General features: G+C 36.8%; 1 protein-coding gene and 1 long non-coding RNA gene across 4 annotated transcripts in view; one reads left to right on the plus strand and one right to left on the minus strand.

Moving 5' to 3' along the window:
- The first annotated feature begins 385 nt into the window (after positions 1-385).
- LOC136028267 (uncharacterized) lies at positions 386-19,731 on the plus strand. The gene is made up of 2 exons (XR_010617791.1): positions 386-452; positions 14,254-19,731. It is a non-coding gene; the product is annotated as an uncharacterized LOC136028267 (long non-coding RNA).
- The window catches only part of LOC136028266 (G-protein coupled receptor dmsr-1-like), a 47,600-nt gene continuing 33,142 nt past the window's right edge, over positions 11,076-25,533 (minus strand). For all 3 annotated transcript variants that reach the window (XM_065706002.1, XM_065705999.1, XM_065706001.1), the window contains exon 3: positions 11,076-12,173. In XM_065706002.1, coding sequence (XP_065562074.1) covers positions 11,577-12,173 — 597 coding nt within the window. In that variant the 3' untranslated portion in view covers positions 11,076-11,576. The remainder of the gene's footprint in view (positions 12,174-25,533) is intronic.

Consider the following 25,533-nt stretch of genomic DNA (forward strand, 5'->3'; position numbering starts at 1 on the left):
ATAGTTATTGTTCCTGTTAAGATTCAACTCCTTTCTTTACCTCGGCAAGTTTTTTTCTTTTAATTAATCCAGCATAATATCTTAAAGGAGTGTTGCTACAAAAAACGTACAAAATAGAAATAGCAAAATTGCTCAGAAATTTTTTTTATTATTCATCATACATATTTAGTTCGTTTTATAAGGGCAATCAGAAAATGTTTTCTAATAATTTATATATTGTATTCAGCGTTATTTTCTACTCACTTTTCTGTCAGGTCCGCAGCATTCACGGCTGTAAGTTGCTAGGGCGTAAAATTCAGTTTATCTTACACGGTACTCGTGCAATTTGATGAAGATTTTTATGTAGGCCCTATATAAGCAACGACGAAACTTGACATTTTAAAAGTGTCTTAAGAGACTTAATAATTGAGAGTGGCTTACTATCTGAGGGAGAAACATGAACTGCTGTAAAAGTAGGTAGTTTTTCATTGATAGAAACACTGAACGAAAGGATAATTGATTTTAAGGATTTATTATTAATAGAGTTTTGTAGTAGCGTCCGGATAGACTGCACGCAGACACTTTCCTCTGAGTATAGGTAATATACGGTAGTTGGGTCTTGGTTCTATCCTTTGAACTGTGAACAACTACTCGGTTTGGATTATATCGTATATGATTCATACGGATTGGTGAAAATGGTGTTATGAATTTCGAGTGAATAACTGTATCCCTTGCCATGAAAGGATTTTGCTAGTGTTTTATTTTGATTCTAACAATGGAAGAATTTTCCGATAATCAAGCTGCTGATGAGACTCTTTTGCAGTTAAGCACAGAAGACGCAACGAGTTTTAGTACTCTAATCGGTGCCTTAAAAGGAATTCTTGCCAAGGTAAAAAAAATCCCAGGAGGAAGGGATTAAGCATTCGATATTTGTGAGCTAATTCAAATTTTATGTCAGCAGCTTTTAGAAGAAAATGCAACACTTCTGTGTAAGGAGAATGATAATCTTCAAAATATAATCAAATTACACGAAAAACTGGAAAACAAAAGACCAGATAAGTGGGCTTTCTGTGCGAATCCATTCTTATTTGCATAATTTTCACAGGCCATAGGGGGTAGTTCTTGAATCTAGCTAGCGCAATATCAAACTACTTGAAACGCTGCATCATTAACAGTGTCTTATTTTTAGAAGTGAATAAACAGAGCAAAAAGACTTATCTTAAAGTGAGGGCCGAGCCTCCCTATTGCATCCAAGTGGATTCCAATCCCACCTGTGTAAAGTCGGTCTAATAGACTTTCCTACGTATCACTGAGCAGTGCACTTTCCCAAAGAGGGCCCACAATTTGCCAATTCCACAATAAATAATCCTCCAAAAAATTTCAGTCCCAATTTGCAAAACTTATTTCAGTAATTGCAAGTTACTTCGTAACAGCACATTTAATTCAAGGCAGTAGCTAGCTCAGATTATGAACAATGTAAAAAGATAATCCGATTAGTTTATATGTTGTAACCTTGAAAGCTAGTTCAGTACTGGAATGTGCTGAATTTAATGGTGCGAATTTCATCAGACTCAGTCTCTTTTAGAATGCTCAAATAGTGATGCTAATTTACGGAAGTCTCAGTAATTTCCAATTACTAATCTTAATATTACAGAGGAATAGACGAAAGTATTTTTTTATTGAAATACAAATGTGCACATACATTAGAATATATGTATGCCAAATTGCCTACACACAACGCACGTGGCTAGTTACAAACTTCACAAAACCAGTGCTTCAATGATGAAGTGCAGAGAAGAGTTTGAGTATATTATGTTTTCAGTAAAGCTCAATTGATGCTCTGGCCTTTCAAAGACTTAAGGGGTGGTAGCCCTACTTTTTTAAGTGGTAATTTCTGTTCGTTTTAATTTTTGCTTGATTACTCATTTTAATTTATGTTCGTTTTAGAATCTATTTATTTCCGTCAAACAAATTATGAACAGCAGTTTTACTATATAATTTTTGGTAGTTTGGGAAAGAATTTTTATGCATATAAATGTAAAATCTGCATGAATCTTAGCCTTCGATAGGGACTTGAGCTATTTTGACCACCAAGCTATAGACTGTAGACAAAAAAAGCTCAATTCTTCCAATGTTTGGCCCATTTTTGCTAGCTGATCGAAGAAGAATCAAATTTGGAACTATTTGGGCATCATGGGTTAAAACAACAATTTTTTCAGTAGATTTTGTCTTCATCGAATTCCCCTTGTTTGTATCCATCTCTACCCACGTCTCTATTGTCTCCATCAGACTAAGCCAATCTGAGAGGACAAAAGGGTCCCATTCAGACAAAGCAAATAATTTTTTTTTCCACCGAGGGCTACGTGACCCTGTTTTCATCCATAAACATCAACGAGTGTTATAGACAAAATAAATTTTGATTTGATTTTGGGTATTTCAAATCGAAGTAGCCAAAATTTGTTTTTGGCTCTATTTTCGCTCTTATCTTGTCTTCATTGTTAGCTACATTGTTGGCTACAATGTACAGTTTCAATCCTGATTTCAGAGTTTTGGTCTTTTTGACCAAGAAACATAAGAAGTTGTGTCGTCGTTTCAATAAAGTTTTGGATTAAAGTGTTATTCGTTCCAATAAATTCGATTCTTGAATTTCCCTTGCCCTCCCCAAAAACTCCATGAGAGTTTCAACTCGATCCCTCCAGTCATTCCATAAGAAATACAGCTACACTATTTTTATAGCATGGGTGAGTTAACTGTCTCTTGATTTATCTCACTACTTCATCATTATTGGATTCACACTTACACCGGGGCTATTACTGCTAAAACTTTTAGGTGGATCGATTACACACATTTTTGCCTTAATCCTTTCCTTATAGACACATACTCTGTAAGCCACCCCCCCCCATTACTCTGAAATTTTCAACTTTATCTACGTCTGTCCTTCCCAAGATGTTGCGAATATGCCATTTCGGTAAACTGGATACGTAATTTCTTTCTAATTTACCTCTGTCTCTTCTCTGCCAGGTCAAGACTAAAGAACCACTTGGCCCACAAAACATTGCTTGGAAGTTTAAACGTGATACCCCGAATTTTTTAAGAAATATTTCAGATAGGTTATTTTAATAACCTTGGATCACACTGTTCTTTTGATTTAACTTGTCACTTAACCAGGAATAGGTTCGATGTCCTATAAGGGCTTGTAGTATGAAAACATTAAAGTAGATCAGAAAAAGGTTTGGATGTATCCACGTCCCCCCTCCCCAAAAGACTGCCCAGAAATTTTAAATGTATCACCAAACCGTTCTCTAGATATTGCAAATATTGCATATTCCTATTCTAACTATGCATAGTGTCTTTAGACTTATCCAAGGGCCAGTACAACCAAGGGCACCGGCAGAAAATTTCCCGGAGTTGGGATGGACGCCAATAATAGCAGTGGTGGCTGGGTGACAGTTTAGGTGGATTAGGGCACCAAACTACGGTTTTACCACGAAAGAACGAATTTGTAATCAATTTAAAATCCTGAGAAGTTGATTGATTTTAAGTACCAATAATGGTATTTTAGGCTTCCCAGTTGCAAAAGAAGGAATGCCACGCGGTGGCAGCACTAAATTCAACCAAATTGATTCGCTTTATTTGCAATGAAATTGGGCTACATGGTGATCTTTAATTGCGTATCATCTATAATGAGGGGCCGGTGAGTGAATTGTTTAGGTGGGGGTAAGGTAGATTCCTACAAAAGTATATTTTAATGGACAAACTGCTTAATCTTCACGAGGCTTAGATAAACGTTGAAAGAGCTAGGATGGAATAGGAATTAATTAAAATGTTTCTCTATACAGGTAGTATGTTACATTCCAATATATACCAGCACAGAGGTGCAAAGGGCAAGGCAGGTCATCATCAGCCCCACCATGAAATTTCTTTAGGGTGGTAAATACTGCTGGGAACTTAGTTTTCAGCAATTTTAAATGGTCATATTTTCTTTTTCTATTTATGTAAAGTGCTTCATTGTATTTTAAACAAAAGCCAAGAGCTCATATGGCACTTGTGACGAGGCACGAAGAGCTAAGAGCCAAGAGATCATATGGTATGAGCTCTAACAAAATTCTATGAATCAATAGATTGATTTAAAAGGAAAATAAGAGGCTTAATGCCGGTCAGGATTTAAAATAAGAGCTCTGAGTCACGATGTCCTAAAAAAATATCAAAATTCATTAAGATCCGATCACCCACTCATATGTTATAAATACCTATTTTTTTCTAATTTTTCCTCTCCCTTTAGCCCCCCAGATGGTCGAAACTAGGAAAACGACTTTATCAAGTCAATTTGTGCAGCTGCCTGACACGCCTACCAATTTTCATCGTCCTAGCACGTCCAGAAGCGCCAAATCACTGAACCCCTCCCCCCAACTCTCCCAAAGAGAGCGAATCCAATACGGTTCTGTCAATCACATATCAAGGACATTTGCTTATTCTATCCACCAAACTTCATCCCGATTCCTCCACTCAAAGTGTTTTCCAATATTTCCCCCTCCAACTCCCCCCTATGTCTAAAGATCTGGTCGGGATTTGAAATAAGAGCTCTGAGACATGAATTCCTTCTAAATATCAAATTTCATTAAGATCCGATCACCTATTCGTAAGATAAAAATATCCCAATTTTCACGTTTTCCAAGAATTCCGGTTTCTTCCTCCAATCCTCCCAATGTCACAGGATCTGGTCGGAATTTAAAATTAGACCTTTAAAGCACAAGATCCTTCTAAATATCAAATTTCATTAAGATCTGGTCACCCTTTCGTAAGTTACAAATACCTCAATTTTCAAAATTACCCCCCCCCCCAAATCCACCAAAGAGAGCAGATCCGGTCCAGTTATGTCAGTCACGTATCTTATACTGGTTTTTATTCTTCCCATCCAGTTTCATCCTGATCTCACCGCTTTAAGTATTTTCAAAGATTCCCGGTATCCCCCAACTGCTCCGCCCCAGTTACGCTGGATCCGGTTGAGATTTAAAATAAGAGATCTGAGTTATGAGGTCCTTCTAAATATGAAATTTTGTTAAGATCCGATCACTCCTTCGGAAGTTGAAAATACGTCATTTTTTTCTAATTTTTCAGAATTACCCCCCCCCCCCCCAATAGAGCAGATCCGTTCCAATTATGTAAATCACGTATCTAAGACTTCTGCTTATTTTCCCCACCAAGTTTCATCTCGATCCCTCCAATGTAAGCGTTTTCCATCATTTTAGGTTCCCCATCCCCAACTCCCCCCAGTGTGACCAGATCCGGTTGCGACTTAAAGTAAGAGCTTTTAGACACAATGTCCTTCTAAATATCAAATTTCATTGAGATCCGACCACCCCTTCGTAAGCTAAAAATACCTCACTTTTTCTAATTTTTCAGAATTAACCTCCCCCCACCCAACTACCCCAAAGAGATCGGATCCGTTCCGGTTATGTCAATCATGTATCTAGGACTTGTGCTTATTTTTCCCACCAAGTTTCATCCCGATCCCTCCACTCTAAGTGTTTTCCAAGTTTTAGGTTTCCCCCTCCCAACTCCCCCCCCCAAATGTCACCAGATCCGGTCGGGATTTAAAATAAGAGCTCTGAGACACGATATCCTTCTAAATATTAAATTTCATTGAGATCGGATCACCCGTTCGTAAGTTAAAAATACCTCATTTTTTCTAATTTTTCAGAATTAAACCCCCCCTCCCAACTATCCCAAAGAGAGTGGATCCGTTCCGGTTACGTCAATCATGTATCTAGGACTTGTTCTTATTTTTCCCGCCAAGTTTCATCCCGATCCCTCCACTCTAAGTGTTTTCCAAATTTTAGGTTTTCCCCTCCCAACCCCCAACCCCCCAATGTCATCAGATCTGGTTCGGATTTACAATAAGAGCTCTGAGACACGATATCCTTCTAAATATCAAATTTCATTGAGATCCGATCACCCGTTCGTAAGTTAAAACACGTCATTTTTTTATTTTTCAGAATTATACCCCCCCCCCCCCCCCAACTACCCCAAAGTGAGCGGATCTGTTCCGGTTATATCCGTAATGTATCTAGGACTTGTTTTTATTTTTCCCACCAAGTTTCATCACGATCCCTCCACTCTAAGTGTTTTCCAAGATTTTAGGTTCCCCCTCCCAACTCCCCCCAATATCATCAGATCCGGTCAGAATTTAAAATAACAGCTCTGAGACACGATATCCTTCCAAACATCAAACTTCATTAAGATCTGATCAAGCGTTCGTAAGTTAAAAATACTTCAATTTTTCTATTTTTTCCAAATTAACTGGCCCCCCACTCTCACCCCTGATGGTCAAATCGGGAAAATGACTATTTCTAATTTAATCTGGTCCGGTCCCTGATACGCCTGCCAAATTTCATCGTCCTAGCTTACCTGGAAGTGCCCAAAGTAGCAAAACCGGGACCGACAGACCGACAGAATTTGCGATTGCTATATGTCACTTGGTTAATACCAAGTGCCATAAAAATGTACGTAATATATATAAGAAAATCCTATTGTAGAGGTTGTGATGGCTTCAGTTATGTAGAAGATCAAAAGTCACACGGAATTGTCATCCATACAAACTAATACTCCTTTTCCTCCAATCAAAATTCTTTAGGAGCAATATTAACAAAGACTTTTCAACAAAATTGCTATTCATTGCAAATTTTTTTTTAAGTATATTCAAATTTTATCCAAAAATTAAGTTGAAATTTTAAACGCAGTACTAATCAACCTACAACTATTGATTTACACATTTTAAAAGCAATTGACCAGGGATTCAAGGAGCCGGTACCTCAAATTATATCTAGGTTAGGCCTGGATATGATTTGGAAAAAAATCAGAAATTAGAAACAGATTTGATACCTATTTGAACAGATTATTCTTTGTATGGAAAGGGCTGTCTCCACCTCAGCTCCTTACTCTTTACTGTAAAGTTCGCCTTTTTTTCAAATTTTTAAAGCAAATTTGCAATTGGAAAAAAAAAACGATTTTTCAAAGTACTAAAAACTTTTGTTTAAGGAGCAAGTTGTTGAGAAGGGGACAGTCCCTCTTACATACAGAGTAATCTATATTTATAAGTTTTAAACTTGATCCTTACTTTAGCTGAAAAACCTTTTCTATTTGTTTAATTATATTTCATGAAACTGTAAAGCTTAACGAAATACATGCTTCTGGTTACGCAGAAAAAATATCAATACTTCAATGATCAATGTTTGAATTTCGATGGATAATCAAACAGTTCGTGGTAACGAACTGCAATTAAGGAGTGGCTCGGCTCAATAGTAACCAAAATTCTTAAAAAAAAGGCGATTTTGATACCAACAGATATATCACAACGATTAGTTTACTATGCTGATTCCAAATATATAGATTTCATTGAGTTTAGTCTTACCCATCAAAAGTTGCAAGCCTGAGAAAATTTATCTGATTTTCGAAAAAAAGGGGAAAGACCCCTTTGAAGTCACAAAATTTTAACGATAATTACGCCTTCATATTCAGCGTGTCAAAATAACCTCATTGTAGAGGTTTAAAGCTCTTATCTGCAAAAATGTGCAATTTTGTAATTTTTGCCAGAAGAAAAATCACAGATGCGTATTTAATTGTTTTGTTTTTTTTCCAGGGGCGATCGTAGCGACCCAGTTGTCCTAGAACGTCGGGAGAGGGCTCATTCTGACGGAAATGAAAAGTTCTAGTGCCGTTTTTAAATTACCAAAAAGTGTGAGGTCATCTAGTCCCCCTCCCACGCCAGTTCACAAGGTCAAAGTTTTAAAAGAAGGATTCTACTCTGACCACCTTCCTATCTCTACTTACTTTTACTCATCCCCACCTATGACTCAAAATATAGAATCGAATTGGTTTTCCTACCGAAGTTTTTAATTTGAAGCCTGTTCTTTATTACTACAGCTCCAGCAAGCAGTACAGGAAAATCAATCTCCAAAAGATTTTTATAGCTATCTATAAAATCTATTCCACTTTCCATGATTTGGCACCTTTTCAGTATCAGGTGGTGTCGCCGAGGTAACATATATTTCAAACAATTTTCATTCAGAAAATTTTCTGAATTTCAGAGATTTTGGAATTTTCTGAAATTTCGATTCTTTCAGTTTTCATTCAGACTTCGTCCAGTTAAGAGTGTTGAAAAGGATTATATTTTGAATAGTGATTTAAGTGTTACGCAATAGAGTTAACTGATACGTTTTGTAAAAGTACTGGATCTAATTACTCAGTGACGAAGAAATTAAATCTTTTTTGGATACTTTTTCTGGATAATTTTAATGAGAAACAGACGAAGGCTGGCACGTCTATAAATAAGAAAGGCAATTAAAAGGTAACATTTTTGTAATTATCCGATATGCCTGGAGGATTCGAAATTAGAGGACTAGCGTTTGAAAAATTCAAAGGATATCCAAAATGGCCGGTTCGAATTGTGGATACTGTTCAAAAGAAAAACGGATCACACTATGCTGTTTTCTGTCACGGCACGCATGAGGTATTAACGGTTCAAGAATCTCAGCTTGAACCATACCAAGAAAATTTTGATGAGGCTGTGAAGAAAAAAACCAAAGGAGTGGCGAATGCATTCAGAGAAGTTACCACTTTCCCGGATATTTACTTAGAAAAGTTAAATTTGGATCGGGCTTCTCTTGCCTTTGTGTGGACAATGCTCAAAAAGAACTTGAAAATCTGCGAAACGGTTTGAGAAATGAAATTGAGCAAAGGGTTCGTGACAACTTGAGCAGGGTACCTTCTACAGGGCTAGTACCATCAGTTACAGAAGATCGTATGTAAAATCCATGATTCAATTTTGGTTGAATACTCGGCAAAGTTCAGTGCTTTTGAAAAAATGTTATCTGGGCTCAAAAAGCAAATTGCATCTCTGGAAGACAGAATCGAAGTGATTGAACTAAAACTTAGTGATATGGAACAGAAAACGATAATGGATACGCTTATTTTTAGTGGTTTAAAGCAAGCTGCTTGTAACTCAGTTTTAACAAAAATGTTATTTTGGCAAAACCACTCTCAGCAGTCGATTTAGCAAATCTTCATCCGCTTTTCAGGGCACCCATGCTTAGGAAGCATATTTGATCAGTGTCATCACGTTAGCTTCCAGTATTCTAACCTTGATTTGTAGATTAATGTTCCTATTCTTCGAAACAAACAGAATATTAGAATATTAACCTGGAATGACAAATATTCTGTAGTCCGTAAAATCCAATATTTATACGAAAATGGCCCGTCATTTATATTATGCCACGCCATCTTCGTGACGGCACGTAAAAGGGTCTAAATCCTTAAGACACCGAGTTCTGATGTTTCAAGGAATATGAAGCTTGAAGTCCTGATGTGTTGGAAATCTTAATTCAATGTTATGTAGCATATGTGTAGCCAGTATATTTGATACCTTTATACTTCATAACTGTAAAAAATTTAAAAAGTGACAACTAGATAAATGCGATCACTTCTGAAAAAAAAATGTGATAATAAAATGCAAAAAAACGTATCCGTTCAGGGGGAGAGTATAGAAATTTACAAAATTCGGTCCAGGGGAATCATTTTGATTATAGTGGCTTCATGTATCAGCTCATGGGTACGCTTGCAACGCAAGCAAAGGTTGACGGTATATTCTTACCGAAATTGCCCCTTAAGTTGTTTTCCTGCTGAATCTATAATTAAACAAACTTTCTTGTGTTCTAGTAACCGCACTAAAAACTAATAAGCAAATAGATACTTAGGATAGCCATAAACAGCTGATTTTTGATTGAATATTATCAGTAGATAGGCTCTTATACTTTTCTTATTGACAAAAACCGTTATTTACTTACAGTTAATTCCTGTGAAGGATTTGATTTTTGTTTTGCTCCACCCAAATCACATAGAAAAAATGTTTGTGGAAAACTGGTTAGGGGTCACTCAGTCGCAAAGAAGAACTTATATTTTCCTTATTCAGGGTCAAAATCTATTGGCAGGCAGCCAACAACAGGGCAGACACATTTTTTCCATGGATTTTCGCTATTGTGCTCTCTTTCCATTGGCTTCCTTATAATTACTTCATAGTTGTAAATTTTCAGGGGAGGGGGGCATGGCCCCACTGCAACCTCCCCCCCCGGCCGGCTCTCATAAGTACAACCAAATTAAGAATTGTCAACTCAAGAATGCTGGGAGTCTAATTCCCTGAAACTACAATAAAAGACGAAATCATTTTCTCCTTTGTTTGTTTTTACTACTTTTTATTTGATGCAACACCTGAAGAGTGAAGCACTCCAGTTGCCGTTTTAAAATAGCCTAAAATTAAGCATATTGCTTCCTGTGATGATTGATGCCTGTGATTTAATACAAACAAATCTTTGGGAAGTATGTTTAAATAAATCAATTTGTTTGATCTATAGGATTGTGCAATTATGAAATCAATAGGGCTGTACAGATGTCAAAATCCAATTTGAGAACAAGATTTGAAATCAAACAATTTGTTATTACAAGCTGAAAGTAACGAGTGACCCATGTTAATGGTAATGGAAACTAGAAAAAATGGGAGTCTGGAATACTGAAGGTATCTGCATTTTTTGCTGATGCGATTTTTTTTAGAATTGTTAAGCTTAAAACTGCCTATCTAAAAGCAACAGAAAAACTACATTTGTATGATTTCAGAAATAAAGCAAAATAACGTCTACAAGTATACCGGTCTTGACATTTATTGCCAGTAAATTCTACATCCTCAAGTTTAATCTCGTAGAATTTTCAACCTTGTAGCTAGGAAAGTGCAATATTCCTTTTTTGCTTTGAGTACTTTTTTGCTTTTTTTTTCTAACTAAGGGTGACCGTATCGAGCAAGTGGTCATGTAATCTTTGAAACGGTATTATTTGAAAGAGAAGTCAGCAAGAGCACTCATTTAAAGTGGCAAATGCTATCATACGGAGACTAAGAACCCTCTGCCACCTTTGTCACCCCTAAGACCAGTCGCAGTCGAGCATGGTGTCGCAATTAAATTCAGGGTGGTCATTTTCGTGGTTGTAACAATAGCTTCCACCTAGTAATGAGCGAACCACTGTCCATAGTACTTGAAAATTCTCTAAATGCATTCGGAAAGAAATCATTTAATGCAAAAGTATTACCATTTGAAACTGAAGCTGATCTGGAATGACAACTACTATCTAGGCTACATTTAAGCAGTAAGAAATAATTGCAAAGACAAAAGTTAGATCCCACCAAAAACTGCAGAAGATCGGAACGAAACGCATACCATTAGAACTATCAAGGTCAAATCCCTTCTTTGTAGGTTTTCATCCCTAAACTTTAACCACTTCCTCGCAGAAAATTGAAATCCCAAAATCAGCGACAAAAAAAGAAAAAAAAAATACTAAATCGAAGTTTTGTAGCCGCAACAAATTTTATATTTCTATACATATGCTTTATCTTTATTCAAACAGTTTACACTCTTTATTCAAACAGTTTACCGTCGAACTGTCAAGGGATTTTGTTAGCTCCACTGTGAATTCAATATCTATCAGATCTAAAATCCGTTTTGTTCAGTGGAACTGCTGAAGTAGAGATATTGTTTACTTCACTAAAATCCTAAAGATCAAAGCTTTGTCGTTTTAGTAATCACTGGAGATGCATCCATGTTTGCATCTAATGGCACCGTTAATCGAGGATCTGGACCACAGTTAGAACAATTGAAAAGTTTACAGACATGGTTTCTAAATTGTCTGTTCATACTAAGGTACACAGCAAAGTTTATAGCTGAATTGAATAAGGCCAAAGCGTCAAAAAGGTCACCTAGCTTATAGAGACAGTTTTTTGAAAATTCCTCCCCTTTGATGGCTGAAATCAAGGCTGATATTCCTTGTGGTACTTCTGTTACTAGAAAAATCATTAGTAGGCTTATAAGCAATTTTGTGGTCCAGTCACTACATGTTCGTCTCTTGTAGCTTTGTCGCATTGACTGGCGAGCAATTGCGAATCTTCCTTTCGTTTTTTTAACTGGTAGCTGAGCTTCTTCAGTGGAAAGTGGTAGGTTTTCTGGTGGAACTCTGTTTGCCGATTTTTGCCTCGTTGTTTGAAGTCGTTTCTGCCTTCGACGCACTGTTACAAGCTGCCGCACAAGCCAAGTTGTTAGGATTGTTAAAATACAGCAGGGTACAATTTTGACGAAGACACCGAAAATCCAAAATTGAATCTGAAAAAAAAATTACTTGTGAATCCACTAAATTTAGACACCCTAAATCAAAATCTATATTAGTTCTTGAATATCATCTCAAATTGCCAAGAGCTAACTGGTTCCTTTGGTAAATAATTTCGTGAGCCATACCGCTCATCCATTTATAACCAAAATGAAATTAAAAAATTTAATAATGGTGACACTTTTAATTAAGACAGCAAATACTATATATGCTAACAAAAGCCCAAATATCTTAGTTTTGAGTGGAAGTTGTGCTAAACATAAACTATATTTTATCATACAATGTCGTGTCAAGAAATAACATTTAACTTTCAGGACCTAAACATTATTTGTGTAATTTTTGATTGGATGTGTTTGGGGAAATGTGAGCGCACGAAGGGGGTTAGTTGCCCTCCGATCATATTAAAGAGTGCACTGGATCTTTCAATTTCAAATCATATGAGCTGTTTTTGAAGTTTCTACGAAAACAAATGACCAATCAAAATTTATATCAGATGTCTTTCGGGAGTCCAAGTTGTGGGGGGTACCCACGCTCCGATCGCTCTAAATCTTAAAAAAGGCCCTAAAACGTCTGATTAACAATCCAATGAGCCCTTGCTGAAGTTTATACGATCATTCTTTCTACATATACCTTATATGCCCCCCAGAGTACACCTTAAAACCCTTGCCCTGAGGGCTGGGGGGACTGTCATCCTCAGAGAGATAATTTCCAGACCTTCAAATTACGTTGAACAAAACGAGTATTTAAAAATTTTGATTACATGTGTTTGGGGAAATGTTGGGCGTCGGGTGGGGGGGTTGTTGTTGTTGTTGCCTTCCACTCATTTTTAAATATTATTAAGGGCACTGGCAACGTATTGCCATTTCAAAATTCCGATTTGATTTATTTCGGTAAAACCCGAGGCATGGGCAGGGGTATCCACCCTCCGATCACTCTGAATCTTAAAAAGGGCACTGGAACCTCTGATTACCAATCCATTGAGCCCTCTCAGAAATTTATACTATCGCCCTTTCTACACATTCCGAATATGCACCCAGGGCAACTTACATCCTTTGACCTGAGGGCTCTGGGGGTTGTCACCCTCAAAGACACAATTTCTGGACCTTTCAATTACGTTGAAAAAAATGGCTATCTCAAATTTTTGGTTGGATGTGTTTGGGAAAATGGCGGGCGTGGGATGGGGGTTAGTTGCCCTCCAATCACTTTTGACTACAAAAACGACAGTGGCCCTTTCAATTGTCAATCGAATGGGCTGATTTTGAATTTCATATGAAAACAAATGGCCATCTCAAAATTTTTATAAGATGTGTTTCGGAAACACCTGAGGTATGGGGGAGGTATCCACCCTCCGATTCGTCTGAATCTTAAAAAGGGTATTAGAACTTATGATTACCAGTACTCTTTTGGAAGCTTCTAAGACAACAAATGGTCATCTCAAAATTTCTATCAAATCCTCTTTGGAAAAATACGAGGTGTTTGGGTGATACACCTTCTGATCACTCTGAATCTTAAAAATGGCACTAAAACTTCTGATTACCAATCCATTGAGCCCCCTCCAAAATTTATACAATCACCCTTTCCATACATACCTAATATACACCCATGGCATAACTTACAACCCTTGCCCTGACGGATCTGGGGGGGGGCTGGGTGAGGGGATTGTCATCCCCAAGGACATAATTTCCAAGCCTTTCAACTACGCTGAACAAAATTGCTCTTTCCCCAAACATACGCCCCCAGGGCATAACTTACAGCTCCTGCCCTAAGAGGAGTGGGGCCAAGCACAGAAATAAGGGAGATTGGGGCGATCCTCCCAAACGAATATTTTAAGATTCTTTCCTATATTGTATTGAGTACTATTTCGTTTCTATTGTACTATTGTGTATCCTATAGTATCCTGTGTATCCTGTTTCTATAGTACTATTGAGTTTCCTATTGAGTACTATAGTCGAAAAACAAAGACAGAAAAATCGATCGTTTTCTTAAACAAAAACAATGAAACATATCATTGCAATGAAATTATTCAAAGACGGTATGCGTTATAAACACGAGACTGAAACATTTCTTTGTTGTTAGGGAGAGCCCAAAGGAGTGCAGACCCAAGACAAGAAGGTTGGACAGTGACAATGCTGTGGTTTGTACAAACATGAAAGGGTTGACGTCACTTATTTCAGCTCTGCGTAGACGGAGACACCGTGATGGTATCAAAGAGCAATCGAAAAAATTACAACTCACTAAATCCAACAGGTACCGAGCGTGTAACCTTTCCTTTGACTTGGGTTGCCTTTGATTGGCCAACAGATATCGAAGTTGTACGGTAATCACGTCCCTGACGGAGTTTTTCAATGCCATCCAAAAGTGACAAAGTGAGCCTGTTGATCTCCCGTTACGTTATGATACGTCGATTAAAAACCCAGCTTTAATTCAATTATATTAACAAAATTGTAGAGGGGGGGATGTTAAAATTTCTCCTTTTGGCACTTCCGTCCCACCCAAATTAAGGCTCTGGATCTGTGCTTGGCGGGGAGGGAGCGGTTGTTAATCCTCAAACACGTAATTTCTGGACCTTTCAATTACGTTAAACAAATGGCTATCTCAAAATTTTGATTAGATGTTTTTGGGGATATGGTGGGTGTCAAAGTTTCTACGACCACAAAATGACCATCTCAAGATTTCTATCAGATGCGTTTCAGGAAAATACGAGGTGTGGGGGTATCATCCCCCATTTGATCACTCTGAATCTTAAAAGGGGTACTAGGACTTGTGATTACCAATCCATGTGATTACCCTTCGAAGTTTATGCGATCACCCTTTCTATATATACCTTATATGCACTCTAATCACTCCTAATTATAAAAAGAGCATTATAAATTCTGATTACCAGTCCAACGAGACCAATCCAACGAGAATAGCATTGTATTCATGTTAAAAATACATTCTTTTACAAGTAATTAACACCTTGTTTTTTTATTTGCAACAAAAATGCACCTCACATAAAGTCAATTTTATGTAAATTCAATTTCACATAAACTTAAAATTGAAATAAATTTAACTTACAAACTAAACTTAATTCCGTAATTGAATACAAAATATATTTATAAAATTGGATATCTGTAATTCCGTGCTAATATAAAATAAATGCTTGGCAGCATGATTTCAAAATAAGTTTTTGGCATTGGTGAAGTAGTTTCGATAAAATACGACAGAAGTATTAAAGAATGATATAATATATTAAGTTTCCACACAACAATTAATTACGTGTTGTCATCACAAAACAAATGGTCTAAGACCATTTTTCATACAAAGAACTCATCACGAGTCATTAATAATAAAAAACAAAATAATTTATGATACAAAAATGAATCAAGCCAGTCAAGCAAAAACTTGAATATAGGAAGGGAAATGATTCCACAATCAGATTCCACAAGTTTTGGAGGATGGTGGAATCACCCTGGACTGGCTGTAGTCCTTGATGAGGGCGAAGGACAAAATAAATTACAAAAGAAAAGGAACAAGAGCCTTGGGCGGGTACACATTACGATTTTCCTTATTATTTCTAATATTTTTGACATAGTTGGAATCTGGGTGTTTTTCCATTCCCCTTTTTCTGAAAAAATACATAGCAGACTATGTAGCAGACCAGCTTTATTTATTATGGTTGCAGCCGTAACTGCAACCTATTATGGAAGTAATGGTTCATATGGGGTCACCTGGTCAGAAACCCTCCTCTCTAGCACACATACACACTAATTTTGGATAGTGTCTCAACTCTTCCCCCAATAAATCTTCTCAAGGTTTTTTTTGTCATTTGCGTTTTACTAAAAACTATGTTCATCTCCAACAATATGGTTTAATTTTCCAAAGTATTGACAGAAAATAAAACCATTAAATGAAATCACTATATTAAGCAAAAGGGCAGGAAAGAGCTAATAAGGAAGTCTGAGGAGGTAAGAGGAGGTCTCTACTCGCTTAAAGGGAAACAGAGATAATTGGGAGGTTCAATGGGGAGGACCACACCGGGCAATGGAGAAGTCTGACAGTAATAAAAATACGGTTGGTCTGGGTGAGCCTGGCAAGGTGATGGAGGTCTATTTCATCCTCTTTCCAAGGCAGTTGGCCCCGTAAGGTGCTGGGGAGGAGTTATTTCTGGGAGTCAGATGGAACAGTCATTCTCTTCAGCAAATGACCAATTGTTATCTTTCATGACCATTTTTAGCCCTATACCGAAGACCTTCCTTGAACTGGCATGGACATCGGTTCCCTATTTGACTTCTCCACGGGCTGAGTGACAAAAGAGGCTACTCCTAGCCTCCCTACTAACCAACCCCATGGCCCCTGTACCCCAATTATTCTTGAAATACTTGCCAATGTTACCTTGAAACCGTTATATGATAAGCTTATTCCGTAGGGATCAGCGTTGCAATGCGGGAATAATGTTGGATGGCAGTGGATCTTTAGCCAAGCCGTGCAGAGTAGAATTGGCAGCCTTTCGACATTGATAAGTTTGATAAATTGGAGTTTGACTTTTGTTTTTTTGCTTTTATTTCAACCAGAGGGTTGCAATAGTGGCCCTTCATCTTTTAAGAGGCGTGTTGGGCTTCATGAGGACACTCATTTCAGGATCTAATAAATGGGCTCTCCTCTTTTATATATATCCTTTTTGCCCTTTTCTTTAGCCCCTTCCCTTCGACCTCCCCCTCCATACGAAGGGGCTCTGGTAAAAATAATGCATCGATGGTGTATGGTTCTTAATAACAGGTAACGCTTGACCGCTGCCTTTAACTTCATTTTGTTGTGTTTTCTATGGCATTAAAGGTTATAGTTATCTTGATTACAGCGGTCGATGAAGCCTAGTAACTCGTGAGCCACGGCTTATAGTAATTGGAATCTTTAAAACATATTTTCGATAAAACTTCCTAGTAAGATTGTATCAGATTAACGACACTTCTTGACTACTAGGGTCCCTGCGTCGGCCCTGCAGTGCATTGCTGCAGCATGATTCGATCTCCGGGTCCCGTATTACCAAGCTAAGGTCAAACCCACTGCGCCACCACAGGGCACTTCCTAGTAAGATATTCTCCCAGTTACCTAAATTAAAAATAGTAACTATTGCACAGATTCAATTGAACAGCAATTTGTAATAACCAAGTTCAGATAATTTCTAAATAGAGCATGAATCCCCAAATATGATGTTAAAATAAAGTAAAAATTCCACCACTTCAAATTCAATTATCGAAATGCCTTCACTTGATACTTACTGTCCCCCAGCTTTCGCAACAAGGAAACGCTTCTTATTTAGAGCTGTAGAGCTCTTATGTATAGAGCTAATATCTTCTCTCCCCCTTTCTCAGGGGTGATCGTATTGAAAAAGACGTTCTAGAATGTCGAGTGAGTACTCATCTGAACGGAAATGAAAATATCTAGTATCTTTCCTAAGTTACAAAACAGATTGAGCCACGGCAAAACACCGTTTTTGTCATTTGTTGCTATTTCATTTCTATTGTTGAAGCAAATTAAATAAACATTTTTGTTTAATTCCTTAGCAACGGTTAACAACCCACCTCCTATAAACACAATAAAAATCAAATTTTTCCTTAGTAGGACTGCAATGTCTTTTTTTTCTTTTTGTCTCTAGCCAAAGCAGAGAAATAGGGTGACGACTTTCTTGTGGTGTTCCTTAGAGTAGACGTACAAAGAGGGGAATACTGCACTAATTCAAGTCAACGTCCAGTCACTGACTGTTCTGCTCAGTGCCTGACTATGCGTAAGGGTGTCTTGAAAAATTTTCTACAGGGACTGGATGAACTGGAGCCACTAATAGGTGCAAAATATTCCAGAGGGAGGAGGACTATTTCCCACGGATGTATGAACCACCAACCAAGGGGCAGAAAAAAATACCCTGAGCAGTGTCCTACTCTGAAAATCCAATCATAGTGATAACTAACTTTGTGGTGAAGGAGGGATGTGCCTTCAAAGGATATGGGCGCATTTCATTACGAAATTGACAAATTTTGCAGGTTTCAAATTCTAACAAGTGACATTATGTCAGTGTCTCTACTTCAAAGTTGGAGGGGGAGTTTTGGTTGATATTGAAATTACAACAGTCTGACTTTAATACTTCATAATATAGGTGAATGTACTTGCGTGATTTGTTTTAAAAAAGGCACAACTTGCCTAAATTTCTGATAAGAAGTCAAAAACCAAGGGAAATGTCGAAGAATGGATATTGAAAGGTATAGTTCTCCACATTGCACTTCAAATCATACCCCTTGAGACTCGTTCCATGTTTTCGATTCAAACAAGATTTCATAGAATTAGTATCCCCAGACTGGTTGTAAACACACACATAGCCATTACTTCTTTTCAGTTTAACGGTAATTCTCTTAAAATACTCAGGTTTATCAATCTTCTTCAAGACGCAGGTGTCTCTTACGTAATAGGGAATGTTTTCTAAGAGATGCAGGTAACGATATAATGAGAAATGAGTCTCCGTCTTTGGACTATTGTACATGAAACCTCTACGATGTCGTGGTCAAAATACATTCAATCAACTTTTGATATATTAATGGAAACAAAACAAAATGATATTTTGGATTTACTTTTGAGCCCTACCTAGAAATTCATTTAAGACGCCCATTTTCAAAGCAACAAGATATAACTAAAAAAATCTTGTCTAAGCATGTTTTGTTACGTCACACGATTACTCCTTCTCTTAGAAGGCATTCCTTTTATTGATCGCGTCTTAGTTTCTTATTAGAAGTGAGACGGTCAACATAGAAAAAAAATGTTTTAAACATATCCAATATTTTTGTATACACTTAGCATCTAGTGATCCTTAAAAAATTGTACTATTATTGATGCCTATAATGAAAAGAGTAGATTATGCAGTACATGTAAATTGCATAGAAGATACGCAGTGATAATTAAAGAATGTAATTCCTGTCATGAACAAATTTGTGAATCTCACCCTAGAGGTTTCCTACACTCCAATTGTCACTATAATAGAAGTGATCAATGGGAAAATATCTACCCTTGTATGATTGCAGAAAACCCTAAACGTGATTTCAGTTAATTTTTTTAAAAGGCTGGTATTGTCATGGTTTTAAGTTATTTTGGGAGGAAGAACCTGGTCTATGTTTCAATATCCAGAATCATAAGAGAGTCTGGTTTTTACAACATTGATGTGAAGATACTGGCTACTATGATTATAAACCTACTGATATGTATTTGGCTGTTACCGAAAGTGATTCTTCAGACGAGAATTTCGTATAAGACATTGCTTCAAATAAGAAGGTTGAAACATGTGAATCTTATAATATGAATTAAAACAACGTTATTGGATTTACGAAGAGATATAATAAAAATAAAGTTACATGACATGCAGAAAATGTAACCCTGACTTCGCATGCCAAGATATATACAAATTGAATCCTGACGAGCTGTCTCCACTTCCGTTACCAATGGTTCCTTATACGTGGAAGAATAAATCTAAATGACACAGACTTTTGTACATAAAAACTTTAAGTTTTCTTAATAAACAAAATCAAAAACAAATTTAAAGCAGTTCACCTTTAGGGCATTGAAATTTATTTCAAACAGATAGGAAAGAGCTTTTCGCAACTAAAAAATCACCAAGCGAGGATTGTCTATAAAAATGCTCAGAAATTCACTGTAAGTATATCCATAGCATCGAAAAACAAAATATAATAGTGCATGGAAATCACGGATTTTGGTTGATTAATCTTGAACTCGCTTCTGATTTTGAATAATAGATTTTCCACTTTGCTCAAAAAAACTTTTAATATGAGGCGTACAGAAACCTTATGGTAGCCAAGAGAATTAAAAAATGCAATATTCTTTGCTGTTTGAAAGATGCACATTTAATGGAATACCATGAAAAATCATAAAAGTATTGTTAACACTTTGAATATGACCAAGGAAATCCCAGGGTATGCAATAGGATTTATATTTGGACATGTAAGGATCCAAATTGAATACATTTATTATTTGATTTGTGTTCATTTGTGTTGTATTGAAATTGAATTTGTGTTGTATGTGTGCATTGAATGTGTATATTATTTAATTTGTGTTTCTGGTGCCAAGTCTAATTGAACATTACCGTAGGGAGTAATTTTCCAATTAGTTTCAAATTGGTTTAGCGATATTAATGCTATACTCACTTCGGTTCTCGGCTAAATTAGACTCTAAAGCATGTTCGAACAATACTCACATATTGACCAATACCGCAACAAATACCGCATCAATACCGCACAAATCCAATTCAATGATACCATGAGTTTTTGCTAACATTTCTGCGGTTATACAATTTTCAAAAGTTGTGAATTTTTATCTAGGTATATCATTGTCAATTCATATAGGGTCTTGTAGGATTTATCAAAGGATAAATTTTCGAGTGGAATTCCATTTACTTTACATACAAAAGATTTCAAATATTTAATATTTATGTAGGGAATTCGTCCACGATCCTATGGCACTAGCACTTTTTACAATAGCCGAAGCGAGTTTTGCAGGAAATCTGCCATTGATAAATGACGAATCGCTGTAGGTAGGAGCACCCGTAGCCATTTCTCGTCGATGGTGACTGTATGCGGAACAAGCAGTTTGATATTATTTCCACTAGCTTTGTTGTTTTCGTATATGAAGCATTGTGGAGGTGAGCAACTGTTGCATCAAGTGCAGGGCTTGATGCAACTGTTGATGCAATGCTTGATGCAACTGTTGCATCAAGTAGTTTTCAAAAAAATATAATTGGACGGGGCAATTTATTGTTTTATATTAGTCTTAACATTGGGAGGCAACTATTGAGGTATATCAAATATAAAGTGATTTATTTTCCCGACCAAGTGTAAATGTTTAGTTGTCGCACCTATAAATATATTGCTAGTGTCAGTGTCCATTTCATATTCATAGACAATAACCAAACCTCTCAATAGCTTATAGGACATGGGAGTCATTAACATAAATTGTATATAACTTGCATAATTTGAGAGATTATTGCTTGTGCTCACCAATTTTCCATTTATGTAGACACTGATTTATCTAAATAAAATTTAGATAATTTTCATAATTTTCATAATAGTACATAATTTTCATATGATAGCCCTTCGGCTGCACTTCGTTTTTTCATTGTTAGATCTTTATCACATGCAAATCTACAGTCTTTAGTTGAATGAATTTGAAAATTTACGTTTTCCAAAGACGTTTGTTATTGTTTTACACTTACATCAATATTTTCTGCATTGAAAAGATTTAGAGATGAGATGTGATTATGGAATTTATATGCCATTTCTAGGAAAAGAAATCCTTTCTCGATCTAAAAATGTTTACTCTTGGCTGCTTTTCTTCTTTGACAAGAGCGATGCTTTACGCTTTTGACCTGAGTTGGGACTGATAAGTGATGAGGTATTTCTCGCCATTTTTAACCCCTTTCCGCTTTGTGCTCACTGTGGGATCAGATCTGACCTGCTGAGATTTTGTAAAACACTTTCTTTAAAATCCTTTTGTGACCCCCAAAAGTGTACTGTGGAGAACACAAAATCCGCGGCAACCGATTGATTATATTTTTTGCCAGGGTTATTCCAGATCGTAATAACTCAGCGAGCCATTTGCCAAAAAGGTAACATTGACTAATGACTCCTGTAGTAGTTTATTCCATGACCTAGATGTCTTGGTCTAAGAGTAGCAATATAGCCATCAATATCAGAACCAACAAAAGTACTTTTTATATTAGCCATCTTACCGACTGAGTAAAAAACAACATGAAAATTGCAAGAAGATCATATATTTCACTTTTTAATTTTAATTGACAGAGTTCCAAATACGAAATGTTTACTGGAATATATTAGAAGTTTTTTGTATTGTAGTGTTGAATGTGTTTAATGAGTAGTTTTTCGTTCAAGAATACGCAAGAGGGAGACATTGGCATTACCGACGCTCGATGTCTCGACAAAGGATGCATAAAGAAATGTACAACTGTCTGATGAGAATCCATTTGGAAAGTCTAGAAAAATAACACGATCCATGCAATTGGTACTTCCAGTGTTTCTACCATTGTTCATGGTTTTGTTAAAAATCGAGAACATCTCTCAGATTATCCTTGAGAATAAACTTCTCATTGTTAATGGGGAAACTAATGTAAAGAGATCTACCAATATAGATCTCTCAAATTATCATTGAATATAACCTTCTAATTGTCAAAGGGGGAACTAATGTAGATCTTCCACTTTTTCATGGAATAATAAAATTAAAAGGCACCATTATTACGAGTACAGACTCTTGACTCGTATTGATAGCATGACACAAATTCATGCTATAAATTATAAAAGTCACTCAGAATAATATCCTAACCAGAGGGGCGAAGTTCCCAGAGGACGTGATGGCCACTCTGTTGGCCCAAGTCTATGGGCTCAGACAGGGCAGTAGAGAAAGAAAAATTTAGCATAATGTTAAGCACTTTTTAAAACATCGACTTTTAAAAAAATAGATTAATAAAAAAGTAAAAAACATACTTTGAATTGGAGACTGTCGAGGCGGAGACTCTTAGGATGGAGACTGTTGGATAGAAAAAAGGGCCCTCCACCCACCAGCTAGTGAGGCTTCTCCAGACCAAGTTGCTGTCTATACTCTAAACGTACGTCTTGATCTGAAGTTAGGTAATTACCGTTTGGTAGTACTCTCACACCGTCCGCGCGCACATAAACTTTATCTGATATTGCCAGCATGGCACTTTATCAACTCTAACTATATAGTTTTTAATTTTAAAGAGAATATGGCCATAACCCTCGTGGAATTAATATTATTTTCTACAAAGCTCCTATACAGACTGATTTCAAAATTCTCCTTTAGTCTAAAGACACCCCTTTGCAGACTTTTTTGATATCTTCATTGTGTGTTTGCACACAGTACACATTCAGACCTGCAAGCACACTTATTCGATATCAAGTTACTCTTTTTCTCGGTTTTAAAAAATTGCAACTTATTTGGTATACTAAATAGTAACTTATTCTCGGATTTCAAAAATAGCAACTTACATGGGGCCTAGTGCTTAACTACATCTGGGTTAATGGACTCGTCCCAGTTGGTGTAGTCCATCGAGTTCTAAGGTGCGTACCGTTTCTAAAAACGTCCAAAACTAAATTTACTATTCTTCTTTATCTGTTACTGTAGCAGGTGAATCTATTATACAGTCTTCTTCACTGAAATACCTCGGTCTCGTTTATGGTTCAGATAAGTGTAGTGCTTGTATTCTTATTATTGAACATACCATATGAGCTTCTTTTATCGGTTTCAACTTTTAACAGGTGTGAATAAATGTCTCCGTAATACGCCACTCCTAGTCATTAAAGCTTACAAATATTGTAATAAAATTCCAACTTGAGTTTTTTTTGAAATTTCTGAAATGGCACTGCCAGCAACAACGTATTTACTTAAAATCAGGCTTCTTTTTTCCTATGTAAAAGGACCATATTAAAGTCTATGATCGTGAAGGATGTGAAATTCGGATGTTTAATGATTCAGGAGCATTCTTTTGAGTCGGTTACATCGTCAAAACGCCTCCTATGGTACACACTCTCTTATATTTTACCGAAGGCTGAATTTTGAAACAAGTTTAAATATTTCCTTTCAAACATTAGTTCTCGCCTCAGATCGTTTACTGACAAATATTTCAATAAACGTCTTCATGTAAAGCTTTTGATCAAATTGAAGGTCTCTATGAATTTTGTGACCTCGAAACCCTTGGCCAGCAACCACCCTGAAACGAACGTCTTGTACAACAATATTCAGTTTCAGGTGAAGGTTGGCAATATGCTTTTGTTTTGAAGGTGTTCAGTGCATACCCCAATTTTCTACCAAAGATAAATTCTAGAAACCAAATGAGTCCCTAGGCACTAGTGTTCCACTGTATTTCACCATCAAGTTCCACTAAGTTCCACTGTATTTCACCATCAATTTAAAAAAAACAATCCTTTCAGTTCATTCTCCTCAACAGTGGCAATGTCAGGGAAACTTGGATCACAAGGACTGTCCAGCCATTTGGTATTTTTATACGGCAAACAGTAGTGAGACATTGCCGATAGATAAAGGGGGTTCATATCAAAAAATTCGCAACGACTTTTCACCGGTGTGTTGTCCAGTCGGATCAGTTTCAAAGATACATTCCCCTTGAAAACATACTCTTAACGCATTGATCTTTCTACAAATAAGTGCTGATTCACGTTTGTGATCAGACCTATGTCTTCTTTACCGATTTTTAGAAATTATTCCTTCACCAGATGAGGAGTTGAATGTTAAACACCCAAATCTAACAAAAATTCCACCTACATTTTGTCCGTATTTTTACAGACAATATCCTACAAAGTCAATACATCACTTGCCAGGTACATCTTACAGTAATGCTCCTCATTTTTACACCCTCCCTTGGCCCAAACGTTTTTAGCAAATTCAGAGTTGGCGGTGGTGCATTGACGGTGGTGAAATGAATCATAAAACACTTCGATGAGCGATAAATTTTCCTCGCGTAGCCTCAAGGTGGAGGTGTAGTACTCATCCAGGTATATGCCCATACACATTAATAAATCATACATCCTCTGTCTCGGGTTTATGCCTTGTGCCGAGGACTGAATACTTGAAGCACTCTAAGCCTGTATCGAAAAGAAGGTGTTGTACACTTCTACAACCCTTTAAATCTACATTATATATTTTAACTCATTACTCCTCCCTCTTAAAGCAAATTCTTATTAAAATTTAGTTACATTGACACATAGGTTTTTATAGACTTGACTACTGACCCACTCCCATTTTCATAATGATCTTACACCTTATTAATAATACTACCCACCCAATTTGAAAAAAAAAACTCCCATAAAATGCTGGAAGTCTGGGTGTAACGTCTCCATTTCCGTTAGCAGGTAATGGGAGTATACTTCAACCGTCATTTCATTGAAAAATATTTTTTGAGCAAAGGATGCTTTAAAATTTTCCCTCCATCCCGTCTCCCGAAATAGTTGTTCAAGAAGGGCCTAAATATTCCTTACGCAGGAGTGGGCTGTGTCAAATGGATCTGTATAAATACTACCACTTGTGAGAGTATTAAATGGGTCTTCAAACACACAAACAAATTGCGAAAAGCAGAATCCGCTAAATAAAACTCCTGTCAAACAAGGGGTGAACCAATACCACTTTGTCTTACTCCCAAAAATAATTGTCACTTTTTGGGACGTGCACTGGCTCAACTTTGCTTGCTGATGGCAGGTCAACACATTCATAGTCCTTATCGAGGCTGAGATCCTGCACAAATGCGTCTATATCAAAGACAGGGGAGCTACTTAAAAGGAA

This window comes from Artemia franciscana, chromosome 6, assembly GCF_032884065.1.
Source record: "Artemia franciscana chromosome 6, ASM3288406v1, whole genome shotgun sequence".
In the NCBI taxonomy this organism is placed as follows: Eukaryota; Metazoa; Arthropoda; class Branchiopoda; order Anostraca; family Artemiidae; genus Artemia; species Artemia franciscana.